General features: G+C 43.1%; 1 protein-coding gene across 2 annotated transcripts in view; it reads right to left on the bottom strand.

The window, feature by feature from the left end:
• The window catches only part of AGBL1 (AGBL carboxypeptidase 1), a 1210518-nt gene that overhangs the window by 921229 nt on the left and 263546 nt on the right, over positions 1-25743 (bottom strand). For both annotated transcript variants that reach the window (XM_063925754.1, XM_063925755.1), the window contains 2 exons: positions 5508-5716; positions 2094-2265 (listed from right to left, as the gene is read on the bottom strand). In XM_063925754.1, the coding sequence (XP_063781824.1) occupies positions 2094-2265; positions 5508-5716 (381 nt within the window). The remainder of the gene's footprint in view (positions 1-2093; positions 2266-5507; positions 5717-25743) is intronic.

The following is a 25743-nucleotide window of genomic DNA, read 5'->3' as shown; positions in this document are numbered from 1 at the left end:
TTTCTGGGAGTGTTAGGGAAAGTGCAAGTGTTCCCAAGCATTTTCTGGAGGGTGTGGTGACGTTAGCTCCGGACTCGGCCTGTTGTTTTCACACTGTAGGAGTAAGTCCTGGGCTGCGCACAGACTGCACACACTGGAAAAACCATTAGATGGTGAGTAAGTTGCGAATAGATTTACAGCTGTCCGTTAACTGAAGGACATTTTTGCATGGCGTACAAATGTGATCGCACACTCGCACGGGGATGAATTTACACTCCCCTTGGGAGGCGACTATCTGATCGCAGGACAACAAAATTAGCAGCACAGTGATCAGATCTGAATCGGCCCCATAATGCCCACTTGGGCTCATATATTGTGTGTAAATCTGGCTCTAGTACTAGCCAGGGCCTCCTGAGCCATTTACTTCACCACAACTCCCTGCCCCCCACACTTAAACACTGCAAGTACCCCCTAACTGGGGACACCACCGGCACCCCTGTACTGAGTACACCACTGGCACCCACACACTGAGGAGACCACCGACACCCACACACTGAGGGCAATGCTGGGAACCCCTGCACTGCCAACACTTCCGGCACCCTGCACTGGGGACACCGCTGACACCCCCATACTGTTGACACTACCAGCACCCCACACTGCTGACACCACCGTACTGCCGACACCACTGGCATCCCTGCACTGAGGACACCACTGACACCCCCGCACTGCCAACACTGCCGGCACCCTCACACTGAGGAAACTGACGGCACCCCCTGTTACAGTAAGTGCACTATGGGTATATTCATCCTGCACTGTAACTTGCACTGTATCTGACCCACACTGTATTCGGTGTGCACTTTAACCTGCACTCTATCCAACTTACACTGTAACCCGCACTGTATCCGATGCACACTGTATCCGACGTGCACTGTAACCCAGCATCAGGCTGGCTGATCGGGGAACTGCTTCCGGTCCAGTTATGCCAGGACAATGTTTAGAAGCACCAGGGTCTTTACACCCGCTACATGCATCACAGGTGACTGCAGAAGAGAGTGTAGAGAACTGGGTGCCTCTAAACAATGTCCAGTCATAAATTGGTCCGAAGTAATTCTCCGATCAGCCAGTTCGATGCAGCTGTAATCTGCACAGAATCCGACATACACTGTATCCTGCACTGTATCCATTGTGCACTGTATCTGACCCGCACTCTATCCGATCTGCACTTTAACCTGCACTGTATCTGACCTGCACTCTATCCCACAGTCACTGAACTTTTTTATGGATAGTTACATTTTGGGGAGCTGCTCAACAAAAAGGCTGATTGATTGTGGCTTTACATGGGCACAGAGTGCCAATCATCAGTGGCCCAGGGCCCCCAGAAAGGAGGTACAGATTGGGCACTGAGAACAAGCATGTGCTGGTGGGGGCATGTGCGCTAGTGTAGCGGGCATACACATCTGCTGTTGCGATTTTACACATGGTTTAAGGCTATTTTCTTTGCTGTTTGTTAACTACTACTACTACTACTACTTTAAAGCAATGTTATTCCACACACAATTCTTAAACTCTGTGTTAGATTGTTCTTTAATGAATGTTCTTGCAAACTGGTTTGATTGGTTACTGCTAATACATTACTAATTTGCAAAACAGTTTTAAACAGAAATAACTGACATGTTTGTGCCGCTGCTCTGTTGCTTAGTTTAGCCAGCCAGCCTTTGGCCTATGTTTGTGAATAATACTGTAAGCTGTGAGGTGGTCAAAATTCACTGTAAATGACTGGAAGTTAATGTTATTAAGATTAAAAATACTGTAGGGACAAAAAAAAAGGGGGGGGGGCAATTTATGTAATTTTAGCTTTTTTTTGTACATTTTTGAACAGAAATACAAATCCAAAGCAAAAACCAAAAGCATTGAGGCAATAGATTATAACCAAAATCAAACCACCAAAACTGATCCGGCATACATCTCTAGTATTTACCTACTTGCAGAGCACCATTTTAAATATGAGTACCAATAAACTTAGGAGGAGGTGGATCGCAATAAATAAAATGATCACATAACAGAATCAATACAAAAAGTTTTTGTTTGAACGTGTGAGATGATTCTCTACAAACCTTCTTGGGAGTAGGTTTTCCTTGCTGTTACTGGTTTGCTTGTTCCTGGCACAAGGTATGCATAAGAACTATATATGCAGGACAGCGGTAGAGTAAACTTTGGACAGCACTTTCTCAAAACCTGGATCGCTGCACTGACTAAGGAGTCTAGGTTTTTGCAATGCAGACATTCCTAGAGAGGAAAGAGACAATACAGCAAACAGAAAAACAATAAAACCAGTGTAATGCAGGAGAGGAGATGTGAAAGCAGACATTTAAACCATCCAACTGTTAATGAACTAATCTACACTGTACATGATAATGATAATCTGGGGGATGCAGAAATAAAACTGGTTGCTGTCTGACTTTGGTCACTCCTGTGATAACCTAGGACACACTTAATATAGTCTCCCAATTCTGTCAGCAACATTTGCGTGCCACTGTCCAGCTCCGCTGTGCATGGCAGAGATGTACGTTAAGGTGCAGAGATGTACGGGTGCAATGCCGATATTCACGTGTTGAGCTAGTCTTCACAATTTGTGCATGCACAAAAACGTCTGCACAAAACAGAGTGTACGCACACAGATACTGTTGCGTTCGAGACAGACGATATCAGAAATGGGCTAGAAGTTACGGCTTATGAGCATGTACAGTACTTGGAGGGTCACAGGTGTGTCAGTGAAAGCAGTTAGGTTCCCAGGCGCCATAGAAAGCCATAACTGGATGGTGAATCATGGCCACATACTCACTATTTGCAGCTTTGTGTAGCAGTGTCCCAATAATTTGCAAATTTCGTAATCAAGCCCGTGGACCAACCTCTTCTCACATGAGGCTGGTTTACTCCCTGAAATCTGCACATTTCCCAGACATCCTGGGCAAGAGTAGGCAGGTATATTCCCAATTCATTAACACCTACTTGTTATAATCTTCCCCACATGGGGCATTTACATTTGAATAGTACATGGATTAAAGTTTTGACTCTTGGTCTACCTATAAACAACTCATCTGGTTCTGCTTATAAATCCTGACATTCTGGTCATATTTTGTTCTTTGGTTCATTGCGAAACGAATTAAATATACAACAATGTTTAATAGCTTACAATGATTGGCTGGCTCTACATATGTTCCATTACATGCTTCTTGTTTTTTAATTCACACAGTTTAAAATCTCTATCAAATTAGAACACGCAAGCATCAAAGAACTTCAAGTCATGCATTCAGGTTAACCTTTCCACCATTCCCAATAATATCATCGATCAGTTTATCTACTGTTCCTCACAGAAGTTTTGATTTTTTTTTACATTTCAATTAAAACCACTGGTTCTTAAGATTTAAATGTGTATGGTTCCCGTAACAGCTACAAATCATAATAAAAGAAAAAATACAAAAATGAGATCATTTTTACTGGTCCTTTAAATAAATGTTTACATTTTTGTTGCTCTGTAGTATTATCAGTTTAGGGAAGCCTACAGATTTCATCCAAATTAGACATTTCAAAAAGGTCTAATAGGTCTATTTATTAATGTACTTTTCCTCCCAAAAATGTCTTTAAACATCAATATTTAGAACCGCTCTATGCTTAGTATATAAGCTCTTAAGGGCAGGGCCCTCCACCTGTTTGTTCTTCCCTAACATACAGTGATCCACTGTCACCAGAGCTCCGCTTCCTACTCTCCGTCTCTCCTTCAGTGACTCTGCCTCTGCTTACTTGCCAATACAGAATGTTGGCTTCAATATTACTAAGCACTGAGTCAACTAGCTTCTGTATTCTCCTGCTAGCTTCAGGTAGTTGCCCAATGCATTCTCCTGTTATCTGACCTACCCTGTCAGTGGAGTTATATTTGGTACTTATGGTAAGTACTTATGCTATGATCTTCTGTTGCATATTGTATGTATGCTCTGATCCTATGTTACTCTTTTCTGGGGCTGATTCTGAGTTGAACGCAAGCCGCAATGCAGACTGTTCTGGAGGATTTCTGCATACTGCACATGTGCCAAAGAAGGAAATCGGCATTTGCACAGGTGCCAAATCAAACTTAAGCACACAGATGGAGTTTGCTAGTGCATATGGATTAATTCTTCCTTTAACGGACCACACTATCTGTGAAACAGGCGGTAACAGGCAAACAACCATGAAATTGCATAGATCTCATGTGTCTCATGGGATTGTCATGGGGGCATCATGGGTATGTCTGCTGACTTCAGTGCTCATTCGCAGTGTGTGGACGGAGATGTGGTGACTGTTTCAGGTGGAGTTTTTTCAGCGAGCACGAGGCAGGTGTAATTGCCGCTACTAATAATGACAGCCGCAGTTGTAAGCACATTGGGTGGGATAGGCTTTCACATGCAGATGCACAGATTTTTTGTATATGCAGGCGGATACTCGCATTACCATAATGTTGTAAGCAGGCAGTCAGGGGCAGATGACTGCGTACATATTGTAGTGCCTTATTCATAAAAATGTATAATATTAATATTTAATGTGAGGGTAGCACTGCAGTTAACAGCAACATCTGGTTTCGGACACATAAGCAATCCCCGCAGCTTTCTATGTGCACTGTAAAAATTGTCAATTTACCATGCTCGATTAGCCCATAATAGGCTATACTGCAGGCTAAATTTTCTCTTTTCCTGGAGAGGGATTTTCTGACCCCTCCACAGCAACCTATACTTGCACATACAAGGCCTGATCGCAGAACATGCACAGTAGACAAGTTCTGTCTGGACACAGCAATAATGAGATAGTACAAATGATCACATTTGTGCTATCTACTCTTTGCCGGAATGAGCATTTATTGGAGGCACTGCTACAGGAAGAAAAAATTGATAGCCAATGAAAATCATTTCTTATCAGTGCGCTAGGTGGCGATAACAAATTATAATTCATGTGGAGTTTTTAGTTAAAATGAAAAGTAGTCCCAAGTTTCTTTTAACCAATGCTGAAGTTATTGCAGGCATTACACTTTAGAATAATCTTTCCTCTAAGCAATATACTGTACTATGTTCAAGCAATATTCACATATCTTTATTTTAGGAATAAATTATTTTTAACATGGTAACGTAACAATATTTAATATGTGCTATCAATCAAACCTCAATCCACTACACTATAACAGATTGCGATCTTTGCAAGATAAGCATTCATTGCAGCGCAGTAAAAATAGCTATATTGCACAATTTAAAGAAAGCAAACAAGAAAAATATGTGTTGAATCTCTAGGAAGGCCGTCTTTGTCAATCTAAATATTTGCTTTGTATGACCAGTGTTATAGATCTAGAAATGAAAACTTGGAAACATGATAGAAAATGATAACTGGAAATGGTGAAAGTGACTAAAAATGGATAAAAAGCCCCTGGGAGTGAAAAGGTCAATGTATGAAAATAAAAGTATTTTGTGCAGCCTAACTGTAGATTCTCCATCGCCAGCTCTAGTTACCTGTGCAGTGGTGTACAGTATCTCCATTCCCCTGGCTTGCAGGAAGGCTTCTCTTCCGGAACGGAGGTTAGTGATATGTTTAAGGCACTGTAGTAGACCTCTACGAATAGAGACATAATTGTTGCCAGAATCACTACTGTGCCAGTCTTGATAGAACTGCAATAGGATGCCCACGTAACCTCTGTTCACAGCTCTCCTGACATTTGATTCTATAAAAACAATAGGAAAAATAGTTTTAGAAATGTTATTTATTGTACTGTATGTTTTGAGTGATGAAGTTGTAGTCACATATACTGTACAGTCATTTCAACTAGAAGCTTTGGACATTATTATTATTATTATTATTATTATTATTATTATTATTAAGCACTGTACAATGGGTGCTTGGCACCACAGCTAAATGATGTTTGCAGAAGGGTTGGGAATGAAATTCCGGCGGCTGGGATCCCGGAGGTGAGAATACCAATACCGGGATCCCAGCCTCCAGAATGCCGGCAGTGGGGTGAGTGCTAGAAAGCCCATTGCGGGCTCGCTGCACTCGCTATGCGGTGGGTTCGGTGGCTCGCTGCGCTCACCACAGGTTCTATTCCCACTCTATGGGTGTTGTGGACACCCACGAGTGTGAATAGCTCTGGCGTAGCTGTCATCATTCTCGGCGGTCTGGATCCTAGCGTGGGTATTCTGACCGCGGGATCCCGACCGACGGGATATTAACTACATCCCTTATAGGAATGTAGTGTAATAACAAGTGTAGCTGATGGGGGGAAAAGTGTAAAGAAACATTATTATCAACCACCAATATAATTTTTTTTTTACTTAAATACACAGAGCCTTATTTGCTACACATTCACGTAGACCCAAATGAAACTTCCTTAGAGTGTGGTCATTGGCTGTCAGCCTGGGCAGTAGTTATACACCACTGGGCCTAAAGTGATTTCATGTATAGAACATGGGCTGATTTATTAGGGTGAAAACTACTGTAAACGCTCTATTCACAATAGACAAAATAGGTGTTTGCTGGTGAAGCAGCTGGTTTTCACTTTGGCCTATATATCGATAGGGTTACTATCACTAATAATCCCATCTGGGGGAGATTATTTATCAAGTATTGAGGTGGATCTCCCTGCTCTGATATGCAATCCTCAAATACGCTATTCATTTAATTCATTTCAAATGTCTACATAAATACCTATGCTATATTACGCTAAGATTGACATTTAATTTTTAGAAAAAATTGCACAGTAATAAAGTACCAACCAACCAGCTCCTAACTGCCATGTTACAGGCTGTGTTTGAAATGACAGTTAGGAGATGATTGGTTGGTACTTTATCACTGTACTATTTATCACTCTCCAAGGCTTAATAAATCTGGGCCTTAGCTCTGGCATAAGACTCTTTGGGATATAGGCCACATAGGCAACATTGTCTGGGCTGGACACCAGAGGACAGCAAGTGATAATGTGCTATTAATGCCTGTTGCTCAACCACCTATTCAGCTGCATCCTTTACTTACATAGCATTGACCCTACAGGCAGGGCCGGTGCAAACTGCTCAGCAGAGTATGCAAAGCAGGGAAGTTTCGGGCTGGAGAGGCGCTATCCCAGCTTTGCTCCTCTGCTGTTGCTTCCAGCTGCTGCTGCGCCTGTGATATTGTATGACAGGCAGAGGCCCTGTCAGCTTGAAGTGCAGCTCTTCCGGCATCAGCTACCTCCCCCTCTCGTCTCCTACCTGATTCCTGCACTTTTACGACAGCAGTGGAGCAGGCAGCTTGAAGCAGCTCTTAAGTCACCAGTATACCGGTGCTGATCTCCTGTGTAAGTTCCGCACTACTGTGGGCATTATGTGTGGCACGACTACTGTGGGTGTTATGTGTAAGGGGCACTACGACTATGGGCATTATGTGTGGCGTTATACCCACCCAATCTAATTATCTCTGCACATGTCATATCTGCCCCCCCCCTGCAGTGCACATGGTTTTGCCCAACTGCTAACAAATTTGCTACTGTTATCAACTCTGAATTAGGCACAAAGTTCCATCTGAATCAGAAAACGACGGACATATGGAAAAATATGTAATTGTGTATGCAATAACTCGCCATTGGTGTCCATGCATTAAGAGCTGTCCTTTTCAAAATCATCCCCTTGGTGCGCAATGCTACTAAAATAATTGCCATTTAAATTAGGGGCATAAATATGGCGACAAGTGGCGGCTTCTTTAGAAAATACGCCTCCCCAGAATGGACACACACATAAATACTTTGTTGATTTATTGTGAATCTTGAGAAGAGAATCAGCTAATTATTTCTTAATAAGCCATTCATTGACACTATTATTAGTTTATTGCTTGTTTTTCAATCAGTTAATATTAGTGATGTGCACTGGACATTTTTCGGGTTTTGTGTTTTGGTTTTGGATTCGGTTCCGCGGCCGTGTTTTGGATTCGGACGCCTTTTGGCAAAACCTCACCGAAAATTTTTTGTCGGATTCGGGTGTGTTTTGGATTCGGGTGTTTTTTTCAAAAAACCCTAAAAAACAGCTTAAATCATAGCATTTGGGGGTCATTTTGATCCCATAGTATTATTAACCTCAATAACCATAATTTCCTCTCATTTCCAGTCTATTCTGAACACCTCACACCTCACAATATTATTTTTAGTCCTAAAATTTGTACCGAGGTCGCTGAATGGCTAAGCTAAGCGACACAAGTGGCCGACACAAAGACCTGGCCCATCTAGGAGTGGCACTGCAGTGTCAGGCAGGATGGCACTTCAAAAAAATAGTCCCCAAACAGCACATGATGCAAAGAAAAAAAGAGGCGCACCAAGGTCGCTGTGTGACTAAGCTAAGCGACACAAGTGGCCGACACAAACACCTGGCCCATCTAGGAGTGGCACTGCAGTGTCAGACAGGATGGCACTTCAAAAAAATTGTCCCCAAACAGCACATGATGCAAAGAAAAAAAGAGGCGCACCAAGGTCGCTGTGTGACTAAGCTAAGCGACACAAGTGGCCGACACAAACACCTGGCCCATCTAGGAGTGGCACTGCAGTGTCAGACAGGATGGCACTTCAAAAAAATTGTCCCCAAACAGCACATGATGCAAAGAAAAAAAGAGGTGCAAGATGGAATTGTCCTTGGGCCCTCCCACTTACCCTTATGTTGTATAAACAGGACATGCACACTTTAACGAACCCATCATTTCAGCGACAGGGTCTGCCACACGACTGTGACTGAAATGACTGGTTGGTTTGGGCCCCCACCAAAAAAGAAGCAATCAATCTCTCCTTGCACAAACTGGCTCTACAGAGGCAAAATGTCCACCTCATCATCATCCTCCGATTCCTCACCCCTTTCACTGTGTACATCCCCCTCCTCACAGATTATTAATTCGTCCCCACTGGAATCCACCATCTAAGATCCCTGTGTACTTTCTGGAGGCAATTGCTGGTGAATGTCTCCACGGAGGAATTGATTATAATTAATTTTTATGAACATCATCTTCTCCACATTTTCTGGAAGTAACCTCGTACACCGATTGCTGACAAGGTGAGCGGCTGCACTAAACACTCTTTCGGAGTACACACTGGAGGGAGGGCAACTTAGGTAGAATAAAGCCAGTTTGTGCAAGGGCCTCCAAATCGCCTCTTTTTCCTGCCAGTATACGTACGGACTGTCTGACGTGCCTACTTGGATGCGGTCACTCATATAATCCTCCACCATTCTTTCAATGGTGAGAGAATCATATGCAGTGACAGTAGACGACATGTCAGTAATCGTTGGCAGGTCCTTCAGTCCGGACCAGATGTCAGCACTCGCTCCAGACTGCCCTGCATCACCGCCAGTGGGTGGGCTCGGAATTCTTAGCCTTTTCCTCGCACCCCCAGTTGCGGGAGAATGTGAAGGAGGAGATGTTGACGGGTCACGTTCCGCTTGACTTGACAATTTTCTCACCAGCAGGTCTTTGAACCTCTGCAGACTTGTGTCTGCCGGAAAGAGAGATACAACGTAGGTTTTAAATCTAGGATCGAGCACGGTGGCCAAAATGTAGTGCTCTGATTTCAACAGATTGACCACCCGTGAATCCTGGTTAAGCGAATTAAGGGCTCCATCAACAAGTCCCACATGCCTAGCAGAATCGCTCTGTTTTAGCTCCTCCTTCAATCTCTCCAGCTTCTTCTGCAAAAGCCTGATGAGGGGAATGACCTGACTCAGGCTGGCAGTGTCTGAACTGACTTCACGTGTGGCAAGTTCAAAGGGTTGCAGAACCTTGCACAACTTTGAAATCATTCTCCACTGCGCTTGAGTCAGGTGCAATCCCCCTCCTTTGCCTATATCGTGGGATGTATAGGCTTGAATGGCCTTTTGCTGCTCCTCCATCCTCTGAAGCATATAGAGGGTTGAATTCCACCTCGTTACCTCCTCTTGCTTCAGATGATGGCAGGGCAGGTTCAGGATTGTTTGGTGGTGCTCCAGTCTTCTGTACGCGGTGGCTGAAAGCCAAAAGTGGCCCGCAATTCTTTGGGCCACCGACAGCATCTCTTGCACGCCCCTGTTGTTTTTTTAAATAATTCTGCACCACCAAATTCAATGTATGTGCAAAACATGTGACGTGCTGGAATTTGCCCAGATGTAATGCACGCACAATATTGCTGGCGTTGTCCGATGTCACAAATCCCCAGGAGAGTCCAATTGGGGTAAGCCATTCTGCGATGATATTCCTCAGTTGTCGTAAGAGGTTGTCAGCTGTGTGCCTCTTCTGGAAAGCGGTGATACAAAGCGTAGCCTGCCTAGGAATGAGTTGGTGTTTGCGAGATGCTGCTACTGGTACCGCCGCTGCTGTTGTTGCTGCAGGAGGCAATACATCTACCCAGTGGGCTGTCACAGTCATATAGTCCTGAGTCTGCCCTGCTCCACTTGTCCACATGTCCGTGGTTAAGTGGACATTGGGTACAACTGCATTTTTTAGGACACTGGTGACTCTTTTCCTGAGGTCTGTGTACATTCTCGGTATCGCCTGCCTAGAGAAGTGGAACCTAGATGGTATTTGGTACCGGGGACACAGTACCTCAATCAAGTCTCTAGTTGCCTCTGAATTAACGGTGGATACCGGAACCACGTTTCTCACCGCCCAGGCTGCCAAGGCCTGAGTTATCTGCTTTGCAGCAGGATGACTGCTGTGATATTTCATCTTCCTCGCAAAGGACTGTTGGACAGTCAATTGCTTACTGGAAGTAGTACAAGTGGTCTTCCGACTTCCCCTCTTGGATGATGATCGACTCCCAGCAGCTACAACAGCAGCGCCAGCAGCAGTAGGCGTTACACTCAAGGATGCATTGGAGGAATCCCAGGCAGGAGAGGACTCGTCAGACTTGCCAGTGACATGGCCTGCAGGACTATTGGCTTTCCTGGGTAAGGAGGAAATTGACACTGAGGGAGTTGGTGGTGTAGTTTGCAGGAGCTTGGTTACAAGAGGAAGTGATTTAGTGGTCAGTGGACTGCTTCCGCTGTCACCCAAAGTTTTTGAACTTGTCACTGACTTATGATGAATGCGCTGCAGGTGACGTATAAGGGAGGATGTTCCGAGGTGGTTAACGTCCTTACCCCTACTTATTACAGCTTGACAAAGGCAACACACGGCTTGACACCTGTTGTCCGCATTTGTGTTGAAATAATTCGACACCGAAGAGCTGATTTTTTTGGTATTTTGACTAGGCATGTCAATGGCCATATTCGTCCCACGGACAACAGGTGTCTCCCCGGGTGCCTGACTTAAACAAACCACCTCACCATCAGAATCCTCCTTGTCAATTTCCTCCCCAGCGCCAGCAACACCCATATCCTCATCCTGGTGTACTTCAACAGTGACCTCTTCAATTTGACTATCAGGAACTGGACTGCGGGTGCTCCTTCCAGCACTTGCAGGGGGCGTGCAAATGGTGGAAGGCGCAAGCTCTTCCCGTCCAGTGTTGGGAAGGTCAGGCATCGCAACCGACACAATTGGACTCTCCTTGGGGATTTGTGATTTACAGTAGAAGAACGCACAGTTCTTTGCTGTGCTTTTGCCAGCTTAAGTCTTTTCATTTTTCTAGCGAGAGGATGAGTGCTATCATCCTCATGTGAATCTGAACCACTAGCCATGAACATAGGCCAGGGCCTCAGCCGTTCCTTGCCACTCCGTGTCGTAAATGGCATATTGGCAAGTTTACGTTTCTCATCAGACGCTTTCAATTTTGATTTTTGGGTCATTTTACTGAACTTTTGTTTTTTGGATTTTACATGCTCTCTACTATGACATTGGGCATCGGCCTTGGCAGACGACGTTGATGGCATTTCATCGTCTCAGCCATGACTAGTGGCAGCAGCTTCAGCACGAGGTGGAAGTGGATCTTGATCTTTCCCTATTTTAACCTCCACATTTTTGTTCTCCATTTTTTAATGTGTGGAATTATATGCCAGTATCAATAGCAATGGCCTACTACTATATATACTGCGCACAACTAAAATGCACCACAGGTATAGAATGTAGATGGATAGTATACTTAATGACGACACAGAGGTAGGTACAGCAGTGGCCTTCCATACCGTACTGCTATATATAGTATACTGGTGGTCATTGTGTCAGCAAACTGCAAAACTAAAATGCACCACAGGTATAGAATGTAGATGGATAGTATACTTAATGACGACACAGAGGTAGGTACAGCAGTGGCCTTCCGTACCGTACTGCTATATATAGTATACTGGTGGTCACTGTGTCAGCAAACTGCAAAACTAAAATGCACCACAGGTATAGAATGTAGATGGATAGTATACTTAATGACGACACAGAGGTAGGTATAGCAGTGGCCTTCCGTACCATACTGCTATATATAGTATACTGGTGGTCACTGTGTCAGCAAACTGCAAAACTAAAATGCACCACAGGTATAAAATGTAGATTGATAGTATACTTAATGACGACACAGAGGTAGGTACAGCAGTGGCCTTCCGTACCGTACTGCTATATATAGTATACTGGTGGTCACTGTGTCAGCAAACTGCAAAACTAAAATGCACCACAGGTATAAAATGTAGATGGATAGTATACTTAATGATGACACAGAGGTAGGTACAGCAGTGGCCTTCCGTACCGTACTGCTATATATAGTATACTGGTGGTCACTGTGTCAGCAAACTGCAGAACTAAAATGCACCACAGGTATAGAATGTAGATGGATAGTATACTTAATGACGACACAGAGGTAGGTACAGCAGTGGCCTTCCGTACCGTACTGCTATATATATTATACTGGTGGTCACTGTGTCAGCAAACTGCAAAACTAAAATGCACCACAGGTATAGAATGTAGATGGATAGTATACTTAATGACGGCACAGAGGTAGGTACAGCAGTGGCCTTCCGTACCGTACTGTTATATATAGTATACTGGTGGTCACTGTGTCAGCAAACTGCAAAACTAAAATGCACCACAGGTATAGAATGTAGATGGATAGTATACTTAATGACGACACAGAGGTAGGTACAGCACTGGCATTCCGTACCGTACTGCTATATATAGTATACTGGTGGTCACTGTGTCAGCAAACTGCAAAACTAAAATGCACCACAGGTATAAAATGTAGATGGATAGTATACTTAATGATGACACAGAGGTAGGTACAGCAGTGGCCTTCCATTCCGTACTGCTATATATAGTATACTGGTGGTCACTGTGTCAGCAAACTGCAGAACTAAAATGCACCACAGGTATAGAATGTAGATGGATAGTATACTTAATGACGACACAGAGGTAGGTACAGCAGTGGCCTTCCGTACCGTACTGCTATAAATAGTATACTGGTGGTCACTGTGTCAGCAAACTGCAAAACTAAAATGCACCACAGGTATAGAATGTAGATGGATAGTATACTTAATGACGACACAGAGGTAGCTACAGCAGTGGCCTTCCGTACCGTACTGCTATATAGTATACTGGTGGTCACTGTGTCAGCAAACTGCAAAACTAAAATGCACCACAGGTATAGAATGTAGATGGATAGTATACTTAATGACGACACAGAGGTAAGTACAGCAGTGGCCTTCCGTATCGTACTGCTATATATAGTATACTGGTGGTCACTGTGTCAGCAAACTGCAAAACTAAAATGCACCACAGGTATAGAATGTAGATGGATAGTATACTTAATGACGACACAGAGGTAGGTACAGCAGTGGCCTTCCGTACCGTACTGCTATATATAGTATACTGGTGGTCACTGTGTCAGCAAACTGCAAAACTAAAATGCACCACAGGTATAGAATGTAGATGGATAGTATACTGAATGACGACACAGAGGTAGGTACAGCAGTGGCCTTACGTACCGTACTGCTATATATAGTATACTGGTGGTCACTGTGTCAGCAAACTGCAAAACTAAAATGCACCACAGGTATAGAATGTAGATGGATAGTATACTTAATGATGACACAGAGGTAGGTACAGCAGTGGCCTTCCGTACCGTACTGCTATATATAGTATACTGGTGGTCACTGTGTCAGCAAACTGCACAACTGAAATGCACCACAGGTATAATATCTAGATGGATAGTATACTTAATGACGACACAGAGGTAGGTACAGCAGTGGCCTACTGTACCGTAATGCTATATATTATATACTGGTGGTCACTGGTCAGCAAAACTCTGCACTGTACTCCTCCTATATAATATTATACTGGTGGTCCCCACAATAAAGCAGCACACTGAGCACAGATATGGAGTGTTTTTCAGGCAGACAACGTATACTGGTGGTCACTGTCAGCAAAACTCTGCACTGTACTCCTGCTATATAATACAGCTGCTCCCCAGTCCCCACAATTAAGCAGTGTGAGCACAGATAAATGCAGCACACTGAGCACAGATATGGAGTGTTTTTCAGGCAGACAACGTATTACTGGTGGTCACTGTCAGCAAAACTCTGCACTGTACTCCTCCTATATACAGCTGCTCCCCAGTCCCCACAATTAAGTAATAAGCAAGCACAAAATATTTGCAATGCATCAACATAAATGGAGAGGACGCCAGCCACGTACTCTCCCTAACATTTCCAATGCACGAGTGAAAATGGCGGCGACGCGCGGCTGCTTATATAGAATCCAAATCTCGCGAGAATCCGACAGCGGGATGATGACGTTCGGGCGCGCTCGGGTTAACCGAGCCATACGGGAGAATCCGAGTATGGCTCGGACCCGTGTAAAATGGGTGAAGTTCGGGGGGGTTCGGTTTCCGAGAAACCGAACCCGCTCATCACTAGTTAATATGTCTCAGCCTGTGTATGTTGCATCCAGCTATTACAGATAAGATGGATACTTACAGAGACAAATTATTATTAAATGGAATATGACAGCGCTGTTCTTCTGGAAATAAGGAATTCAAATTGCTTCCCACAGTCACCCATTACTGCTCCATTAACAGTTACGACAGTAAGAAAACAGAACATGCACCCACCAGTTATACTGTTGTAGAGATGCAGGATTGAAAAATCTGATATGCCAAATACCAGAAAGAAGATAAACGATGAGAATGTTGAAAAGATCAAAGGGCAGATTTATACATTTGTAGTACAAAAAAACTGACATCATTTGAGAATTTCATACTGTACATAAAGTAACTAAAAGTTTCAGGACAATATCAAAGTGCTCTAATGCAGTGGTTCTCAACCTCGGTCTCAAGTACCCCCAAGAGTTTATGTTTTCCATGTCACCTAGCAGTTGAACAGGTGTATTCATTACTCACTGACACATTATAAAAGACCCACAGATGGAGCAAATTATTTCACTTGCAATCCTGTGAGGAGACCTGGAAAACATAAACTGTTGGGGATACTTGAGGACCGAGGTTGAGAATCACTGCTCTAATGGACAGCACTCAACTGCCATCATGGAGAGGCCTGTCTACCTTACATTTTACAATATTCCCAATGGCAACAGTTATTTACCTCTGAGACCTTCAAACAAGCTGCTTACACTCCCCACATCCCTACATCCTTGCTTAGCTGTTTTCATTCATATTAATTCAACAGCCCCACTAGCATTTCCAGCTGCACAGTGAGGACCAGCCACATTAAAATGTTCAAATGTAATATGTATAAATGTTGTTTTATTAAACTGAGGGGACATGCAACGTGTTCATCCTGTATAATAAAAGGCTAACGCTGTTCCTCACCTCTATGGGGGAATTCAAGTGTTTTGCTCGCTGTTGGCCACTAGATGGCGCCGGACACACACAACTGCTGGTGATGAAAGTACTGTAATGTTGTTATGTCATTTTGACATGCTGGTAACTAGTATCACAAAAGTAATAATAACAATAATAACAGCAAAAAATAATAATTGATAAATAATGTTAGCTATTTATTTCAATGAACTGAACTTCTTAAACATAAGTGAGTATAGTTACAGAGCAAGGACAGCGAGAATTAAATAAAATAACAATGCACAACAAACTAACAACATGCATTGTAGACAGGATACTGCCCAAGGTGCATCAAACACCCAACAAGTATCCATTCAACCTTCTAACTTGCCTTTCCACCCAGTAAGGTGATGACACTGACCCCTGTACAATCAACAAACCAGTCAACGAAGGTGAGCCCACCAAAAAACCTACAGTATTGCATCCGGCCTGATGACCTGACTTTCACAAGCAGAACTATAAGGATGGTAGGGCAGCATATATTTAGCCAATCTACTGTATACTGTATATATATTAACCAAATGGACCAAACTTGGTACACTTGCCTGTTATTATCCAACTTAAAACACTGGCAGGGTTTAAACAACAAAAAATCCTCCCCTTTTGGGTTCAGGACCATGTAACTGATATATATATAAAATTAATTGATCTGTTTGTTTGTCTGTCCAGTTGTGTATTCAGACATCCCTGCACAGATTGAGATGAAATCAATGCGCAGTGGTCCATTTGGATCCTGACTATGTTTTAGGGGGATTAGGGTCCCAGTCGGACTTCACAGTGCAATACGCTAGGCAGAACTTTGACACAAGAAGCATTTTCTGGCTCTTCCACTGGATGGATTTGGAAGAGAACTTCCCAGAGTGGTAACACTGAATCTCAGAAGACATACTAGGGGTATGAGGTCCCAGACAGACCTCTGTTTGGTGTATATTGGCCAAAACTTTGACCCAGGGAACTTGTTCTGGGCATGACACTGGATGGATTTGGATGAAAACGTCACAGAGTGGTAACATTGGATAACAGTAGACATACTAAGGTGTTTGGGTCCCAGTCGGACCTCACATTGGTGTATGCTGGGCAGAACTTTGAACCAGGGAGCCTATTCTCGGCCTGTTACTGGATAGATTTTGAGGAAAACTTCACAGTGTGGTAACATTGGATCCCAGAAGACATACTAGGGGGTTGTGGTCCCAGTCGGACCTCCCATTAATGTACAGCTTTGGATGAAAACTTTAATGAACTGTAATAACTGATAGAAATAACCATAATTCAATGACCTGAAATAACTGACAGAAATGGAGGTGGGAAGGCAAAAAAAAAAACATGGAATAGCAACATTGATAACAGAAGGAAAACTTTAAACCCATCTTACAATGGAAATGTGATTATAAAACTGAACAGAATGAAAAGCTGTAGATCAGGGCTACTGGCGACACCCCACAAACAAAAAAGAAAACTGGGCAGCCACATCATGGGTGTGTTGGAAGAACTGCTAAGCTACTAATTATTTTTAATATGTTGACAGTTACATCCAACTCACTGATAACTTAATAACTGGAAAATGTAAAACCAGGCAATGCTGGATACTTCATCTAGTTAGACACGGCAGAGATCCACATTTATTTCTGAGCAGGCATTGCGACTACACCTTCTGCCACATTATGAACTTTAAGGATGATAATTAAGATGAGGTTCTTCAGTAGTTTTCACTTGTAAGAGAAGCCCTTCCTTATTATGACCACATCCTTCAAGAGTTTATAACCACTAAGCAAAAGTCACATGATCTACAAGTCCTGGAAGGGACTGATTCTCCTTGAGAGAGATGTATGTACATAGTTTATGCATAATATATGTAATATCTTATGAAGTCCCATGTGACAAAATGCATAAGGGTGTTGTCTAGCACACCATACGTGCCTACTCTTCTGAACATGCGAGAGACACTGATTGGTCAGGTAGTGTCTTGCACCCCTGCCACATCTCGCCCACTTCCTAGTGAAGTGGGCTGAATCGTAAGTATAATAAGGAGAACTTGCGTTCACTGAGGATGAGGCGGGGCCTAATGACAATTCTATGGTAATTCCATAATTTTAGTCCCACCCCCAATTTAAATATGTGAAAATTGCAGCATTTTGTCACAAGGGGCGAGGCTTAGTGATGCTTTTAGTATGGCCCTGCCCCCATCTCTGCCTACCTACATCTCCTCTCTGGGCTTCTTCTAATGTCAGTAAGTATGTAGCATACACGACAGAGCTGGCTCTAGGCTTAGGCAAGCTAGGATAAGAAGATCTGTGGTTAGTTCTCCAAGATGTTCTGGAACAACCTCCCTGCCAAGTTCCTTGAAAAACTGTGTGCAAGTGTAACTAGAATAATTGATGCTGCTTTAAAAGCAAAGGGTGGTCACCCCAAATATTGACTTGATTTCTCTTCTGTTCATTCACTTTACATTTTGGGGGTTATTTAGAAATGAACGCAGATCGCTACATAAGCAGCCATATCTGCATTCATCTCTGCACACGCTGGGGGTCACCGAGCACAGGGCAAGGCCCCCCAGCATATGTGAGGCTGCCTCCCGATGCACCCGAATTTGATTTTGGACGTATCAGAACTAAGGTTGACCCCTGGCAGCGCTAGGCGGTCCGCCGCCATTTTTTTCTAGAGCAGGTGTGTGTGAAGTCATGCAGCCGCTCCGAAAATTGTCTCAGCCCGCCCCCTTTTAATCCCCGCCCTGCCCCCCAAATGCAGCGTCGTCGCCCCGCAAACGCCTGCCGCTGTAAATCGTATTGAGGTTGCATCCATTGGGGATGCGAATGCAATGTGTGTGTCCATACAACCATTGTGCATCTACTGCACATGCACAGTGTACTGCCATCGGCAAACTGTGCTGTGGGCCGCTACTGCGGCCGGGTCTGAATGACCCCCTTTGTTAATTGATAAAAATAAACTATGATCACTACTATCTTTGAAAGCATCCTTACTTTGCAGCATTTTTTTCCACACCTGCCTAACACACTTCTTTTCTTGTGTATTTTTGTAGACCATTAATTACAGGAATTGGAAATCATGCAAGACAGTGATGCTGGATAAAACGTGTTAAGTTTAAATTTTCTTCTACTGTACCAAATAGAGGCAGAAAAATAAACGATTTGTAAATCATTTTATTACAATGTATGGAACGTGTTGTTTTTTTTATACAAAATTAGATTATTCTCTTTTTATCTTTTACATCAGAGCATTGAATCTTTCATAAAATATGTACTTTTTTTTTTTTTTTGCTCTGTGAAAACTTTTGGACAATTTGTGGTGTTACTATAAAGTCACAGAAATCACTGGTTGAAAAAGTGACAATTTGAGGTCATTTCATTTAAAATGTATGAAGCCCATTTGTAATTCCTGACTTATTGCGGCAGCTTCCAATCTTATCACTTATTGTTGTTATTTATTTATAAGTTGACAGCATATGCTGACATGTGGCACTGAGTATGTGTGGGAAATGATATATGCATCTCCCCATATTTTCCTGTTAAAATATCCTAAAATAAATTATTGAAGGTAGAAGGCACAAAAACTAGCCGTAATCACACAGCCACACTGCTTAATGAAATCTTTCACTGGGCAAGCCAGAGACAGGGAATTAGAAACAACTATCCTGTTAGAATTTAGGACATGTTTGTAAGATTAGTTTCATCATCTTTACTATAAAAACTGTTCTAATGCTCACTGTCAGTGTTGGACTGGGGCATGTAGGGCCCACCGGGGGAATGCAGTGGTAGGGGCCCATGTTTTGGGGTGTGGCCTTTCTGCTGAGGGGGTGTTGCTTACCACCTCACTGGTCTGACTAACCATTAGAGAGTGCAATGTCTGGGCCCCTTCATAAATATATGCAGTAAATTCAGCTACAGCATGCATGATAATGTACCAGATTAATAACAGATTAATAACAGCAATGCACTGTAGAAAATGCACTATAATCCAGTATAAGGTAACATATGTATAATGTATAATTCAAGTGCACAGTCTAGAACCTGATCCTTAGAGCAGGAGGTGGGGCCCCAGGCAGTGGGGCCCACCGGTGGTTTCCCCTGTACCCCTGTGGGCCAGTCCAAGCCTGCTCACTGTTCACAATACATTCAAAGCTGTCCATACATTTCAATCTGCCCTCGTTATGTATATCATTTTATGATCTAAATATCATACTCAATAAGTACTGTGGTTGGGGGATATGTCATTTTTTTCCTATATCAGTGCATTGAGGCTACCTCATTCCTGTACCAGGGACAGGACATTTGTTTCCACTACAAGTCTTAAGGTGCAATTTGATGCTCAATTAGATCTGGACTCATAAGGATTGTAGATTCAATAACATGTGGTCAGGACTGTACAGATGACAACTGAGAAGGCTGTGAAATTCATGTGTTGAAGTGCTACGGAATATGCTGGTGCTATATGAGTAACTGTTAATTAATAAACAAATCAATTAATGTAATTGTGTATATAGTCGCCATAACTGTGCCACAGTATTGACTCTAAAACAAGATAAAGATCTGGCCAAAGGGAGGGCAGGCCTCTTTATAGGCACATTTAGTCATTTATTATCTACTTGCCTCCATTCCCCGCCTCACAATAATATACTGCTTCAATCACATTGAGCCATGACTTTAATAACATAATCACATGACTGAAAATGCCGCTGCCTCCTAAAAGAGAACTAATATTTTCAATACTGATATGAACAGTCCATGGATATAACTGGCGAATGTTTGTGCTGTTGACATAAATTTCAAAGCTGAAGACACGCAAGTAAGCAGTTCAGTTGAAGACTGATAACAAAAATAGGATTTGTTATGACTTGTCGACATTTATAATGGTGACCGTCATAATCTAGACTCCTCAACATTGATACATACTCCATGTGTGCAGATTACATGTCAAAATGTTCATTTTCCATGTCAACTTGGAACATGCTGCTAGTGCCTTAGAATCGACATGTTGAAAAGTCACTCTAACCTTAACACTAACCCTAAGATTTGTAATTTTTACATTATGACTGTATAGACAAGTCAAGGGTAAGTTATACAATAATACGCTATTAAACAATTTGATAGCATTTAGTTATTTTTTTGTATTATGAAAGTACATAAAATGAATCAAACTAAGCACAGAATCTATGTAATAAGCATAGGAGACTAAAGAAAGTACAACCAAATCCTTGGCTGTATTTATCAGAAAAGCTTAGTCCAACTGATCTTTTTTCTTTGATAAGTGAGGGTCATAGGAACTGCGATGAGTTTTCTTGAGATTGTCTGTCATAAATGTCCCTGGTGGTCTTCCTGGACAGGAGTAATAACCTTCTATTGGCCTCTTTGTGTTGAATGCATAGTAGTTCATGAATGAATGATTATGTCTTCTCTGGGATACGTGTGAAGCCTTGTACAGTATGTACAGAATATACTGTTACTCAGAACACCAGACTAAGAATAGACTCTTAAGAAATGAAAATATTTATTATGGTATGATACCAAACACTAAGTACAATAAGTCCCAAAACAAAAAATGTTTATGCAGAGAAAGTACTGTGATACAAAAAGTTAATCACCTTAAAGTGGATGCATCACAAAAATATTAAGCCAGACATTGCTGCATATCATTTTAATCAGCAGAAGCTGCATGTGCATCCTAGCCACATAGCAATACAAATAAGATGCATATTCATAAAAAAGGTGTCCCTGACGTTAGCATTGAGGCAATATTTATCAGGACTCATCTGTATCCAAGCAGAGGCAGAGGCCACAGTGTTAGTGGCAGTGTGAGTGCTATGTGCATGTGAGTGGGTTGGTTGTGCAGTAGTGTTCGGAATATGTGTAAGGAGCATTATGTGTGTCATGTAAAAATGCATTAATAATGTGCAACATATGTGTAAGGGGCACTATGTGTGTCATTATGTGTATAAGGGCATTAATAATGTGCGGCATATGTGTAACAGGGTACTACCGTATGTGTCATTATGTGTATGGGGGCACTAATAATGTGCAGCAAATGTGTAGGGGACACTATGTGTGTCATTATGTGTATAAGGGCATTAATAATGTGCGGCATATGTGTAAGGGACATTATGTGTAAAAGGGCATTAATAACGGTTGTCATAATGTGTAAGGTGCATTATGTTTATAAGGACATTAATAAGGTGTCTCATATGTGTAAGGGGCATTACTGTGTGGAATGTGTGTAAATGCATTACTAATGTGTGGCATTATGCGTATAAGGTGCTCTACTATGTGGCGTTGCATATAGAAAGGGAACTACTGTGTCGTCTAATGTGAGTAAAGAGCAATAGGGTGTGGTGTAATGTGAATGAGGAGCAATTCAGTGTGATGTAATGTCAATAAGGGGCTCTACTGTGAGGAGTAACGTTTATAAGGTAAAGTGATACTACTGTGGGATGTAATATGAATTATGGACACTATTGCATGATCATATGTGAATAAAGTTGTAGTACTGTGTGGCGTAATTGGAATTGGGGTTATTGCGTGGCCATGCCCCTTGCCAGCAAAAACACACCCCTTTTTGGGCTGTGTGCCAAATGTGCAAACTGTTCCTATTTAAAATATAGGGGGTACAAGGTTAGAGGCGGAACCAGCGGTGGTGCTAGGGGGCACCAGCCAAAATCTTGCCTAGGGCATCATATTGGTTAGGGCCGGCTCTGGCCATTGGGCAAAACCATGTGCACTGCAGGTGGGGCAGATATGACATGTGCAGAGAGAGTTAGATTTGGGTGGGTTATTTTGTTTCTGTGCAGGGTAAATACTGGCTGCTTTATTTTAACACTGCAATTCAGATTTCGGTTTGAACACACCCCACCCAAATCTAACTCTCTGCACATGTTATATCTGCACCCCCCCCCCCCCCCCCCCCGCAGTGCACATGGTTTTGCCCAACTGCTAACAAATTTGCTGCTATGATCAACCCTGAATTAGGCCCACAGTCCTTCCTGGGTGTGACCCGGCAAGAGACTCCTTTCAGACAGTGGCCAGATCCTGCATAGTGCCGGGTTGGTGACATCCCCGATGTCACGTGCAAAGGCAGCGCTTGAAGATCAGATGATCTTCCTATAGTGTGAACGGGTGCCGGGTCGCATCGACCCGGCTTACCCGTTCACACCGCACTGGGACCCAGGTTGAAGCCATGTTCAATCCTCGTCGCTACCCGAGTTGAAATCCCGGTTCGCTCAACCTAGATTATTTCAACTGGCCACTTTCAGACTGCACAGAAACCTGGGTTACTGCGTGCTCACGTGTAATAACCCGGGTTATTGCTGGCAATCTGAACGGAGTAGAATTTAGTCCCTTTATCTTAAAATCAGCCATCAACCTTAAATAATTAGTACTGATTTACTGTTTAAGGGCACCATAACACTTTAGATACAGTAGTTTCCGGGTGGTCTTCAGTATGCCGAATGTCGGGATCCCGGCGCACAGTATACCGGCGCCGGAATCCCGACACCCGGCATACCGACATATATTCTCCCTTGTGGGCGTCCACGACCCCCCTGGAGGGAGAATAAAATAAACCGTGCCCGCAGCGTGGCGAGCGCAGCGACCCCCGCAAGGGGCTCATTTGCGCTTGTCACGCTGTCGGTATGCCGGCGGTCGGGCTCCCGGCGCCGGTATGCTGGTCGCCGGGAGCCCGGCCGCCGGCATACCATACTACACCCGTAGTTTCCTACAGTATATAAAATGTACAGGTTTATTAATTAAGTTCCTGTATAGGACCTACTATAATGATGAACAGCACACAGTCAGTATATGTCCTTTTTAAAATCCACTTACAAATAAAAAACCTCTATAAAAAAAATAAGTCAAATCCACAAAAGTATTAAATCACATTTACATCAGTCACGTACAAATGCCCCATTCTAGAAGAATAATTGTCATTGCAATCCACAATCACACTGGTATCTTATATTTCACAAGCAGCGGTAACTGTGGCATATGTTTCTGTGTATGTCATGTGTATTTATGTATATATTAGCAGTAATGAAGTTTTCAAGCACTGCCTGATTCAAGATAAGTGTCTTCTTTTGCCATACATCAGGACCTTAAGTGCCATTGCATTTAATTAATACTGCACTTTCTTCAATTACCAACGAGAATGCTCATCTGTAGTGCTGGCTATAGTAGCAAGGAACAGAGTCATCTTCCAGTTATGTATAGAAAGCCGTTGGCCGGAAAACATGCCTATTCATCCATTGTTACTCTGTGACCTGTCATTTTTCCTATGACAATAATACAGATATTGATTTTCTTTCTTGAAAATTTATACAGGCCTCTCTGCAAGAGTCAATAACTAGTGTGTATAGATTAAGACAACACAAGAGACACGCGGTGATGAGAATCGGCTGACTGATGTATTGTACAATCGGTAGGTTGACAACAGAATAGCCTGGCTCTGCAAATTATATTCTTTGTTTTGTTTCAAGGCAACATATAGGAGGAACTAGTGTAGGTTCCATTTGCCCCTGTTACGATATGATGTTCTCCTACTTAACCCTTCTATTCAATTCCACATCCCAAGTGGTAAGATAGCCAAGCTCTTACAGATCTGTGATAATAGGGGCCAGTAGCATCACTGGCAAATCAGCAGGACAGAAAACGCAGATAACAAGGTTGAGAGACAGTGTACACCTGTTGCCTGTTCTATCAGCCCTGTGATCATCATCTACTGCTTTGCTGCTGCCCGGATTTATTTTCTGAGTATTACATGTTGTCCTTTTTTATGGGAAGTTATATGTGTATGCAATACATTATAAAATGACAAGAAATAATACCTAATGGGAGCAAAAAAGTGTAATAATAGGATTAAGGCTCATGCACCGAAAAAATACACAGTGATTTATTGTGTCAAGTGAGGCAGAAAGGTCAAGAAAAATGAGGATTGAAAAATGACCTTTGGATCTAGCAGCTACTATTTAGGAAAAGAAAACATGAAGAAAATTCAATGACAGAATCATATTTTCCTGGAAAGGGTAAAAGGTTAGAAAAGTATTTTTTTTTACAAGTCTGACCCTAATAGAATAAAATGAACAAAAAAAAGACAAAGTAAAAGCACTGAAAATGTTTTCAAGAAAAAATCCATATATGAAAAAGGGAGAGTCCCAGCAGCACATAGCAGATGACGATGGGCCTATTTATGATGGGGCTGCAGCTCTACCCCATTGTTAATCCGGCCCTGAGTTTAGGACAGATTTTTAAAATGTCATCATACCTGCAGGACAAGCAAAACGGAACATGGATGACAGGCACCTAAAAACAAGTTCAAAGCAAGTGTTTGAAACTGCAATCTTATGGGCAAGGGAGCCACAATGTTTTTAGGTTGAGGGTGTATAATTTAGTTTTGGAGCTCCTAACCTGCTAATTGAATGTATCCCCATAAGGGCAGAGCTGGATTTAGGGGTCAGGCCACCCCTAGGCACAGTGATATTGGCTGCCCCCCACCCTACCCGAAGCACAATGATATCAGCTGCTGAACATCCACCCCGCCGTCTGCATGTGCACGTTGCACAAGGAAGCCAATTTTACACATTACACCAGGTAGATCATTATACAAATTGCACCAGGTAGCCCATTATACACGATGCACGGTGAGTGAGTGAGTGTGTGTGTGTGTGTCTGTCTCTGTGTTTCACCACCATCCGCGCTGGCTCCTGCCTCAGCTCCTGGCTTTTCCTCCCCAGCGTCAAGTAAGTCGCTGCAGGGGAGGGGGATGCAACCCGCAGGAAGTGGAGGGATAGGTGGGAGGGGTATGGCCATTGCTGGCAGGGGGGATGTGGAGAGCATACGGATGTGGGGAGGGATGCGGGTAGCGGGAGGTGGCCACAGTGGGTGATGAACAGCTTTGGTCAGCAGGCGGACGCTGATGGCGCTGACAGGGTGACTACCTGCCCTGCTTGCCCCGCCACGAGGAGGGGGGAGGCGACTCCTGTGCTGCTCCTCTGGTTTGAGGAGGGG

The sequence above is a fragment of the Pseudophryne corroboree genome, chromosome 6 (assembly GCF_028390025.1).
Source record: "Pseudophryne corroboree isolate aPseCor3 chromosome 6, aPseCor3.hap2, whole genome shotgun sequence".
Taxonomy (NCBI): domain Eukaryota; kingdom Metazoa; phylum Chordata; class Amphibia; order Anura; family Myobatrachidae; genus Pseudophryne; species Pseudophryne corroboree.
Note: the sequence above shows the minus strand (reverse complement) of the source record. Positions and strands in the feature narration are given on the sequence as shown.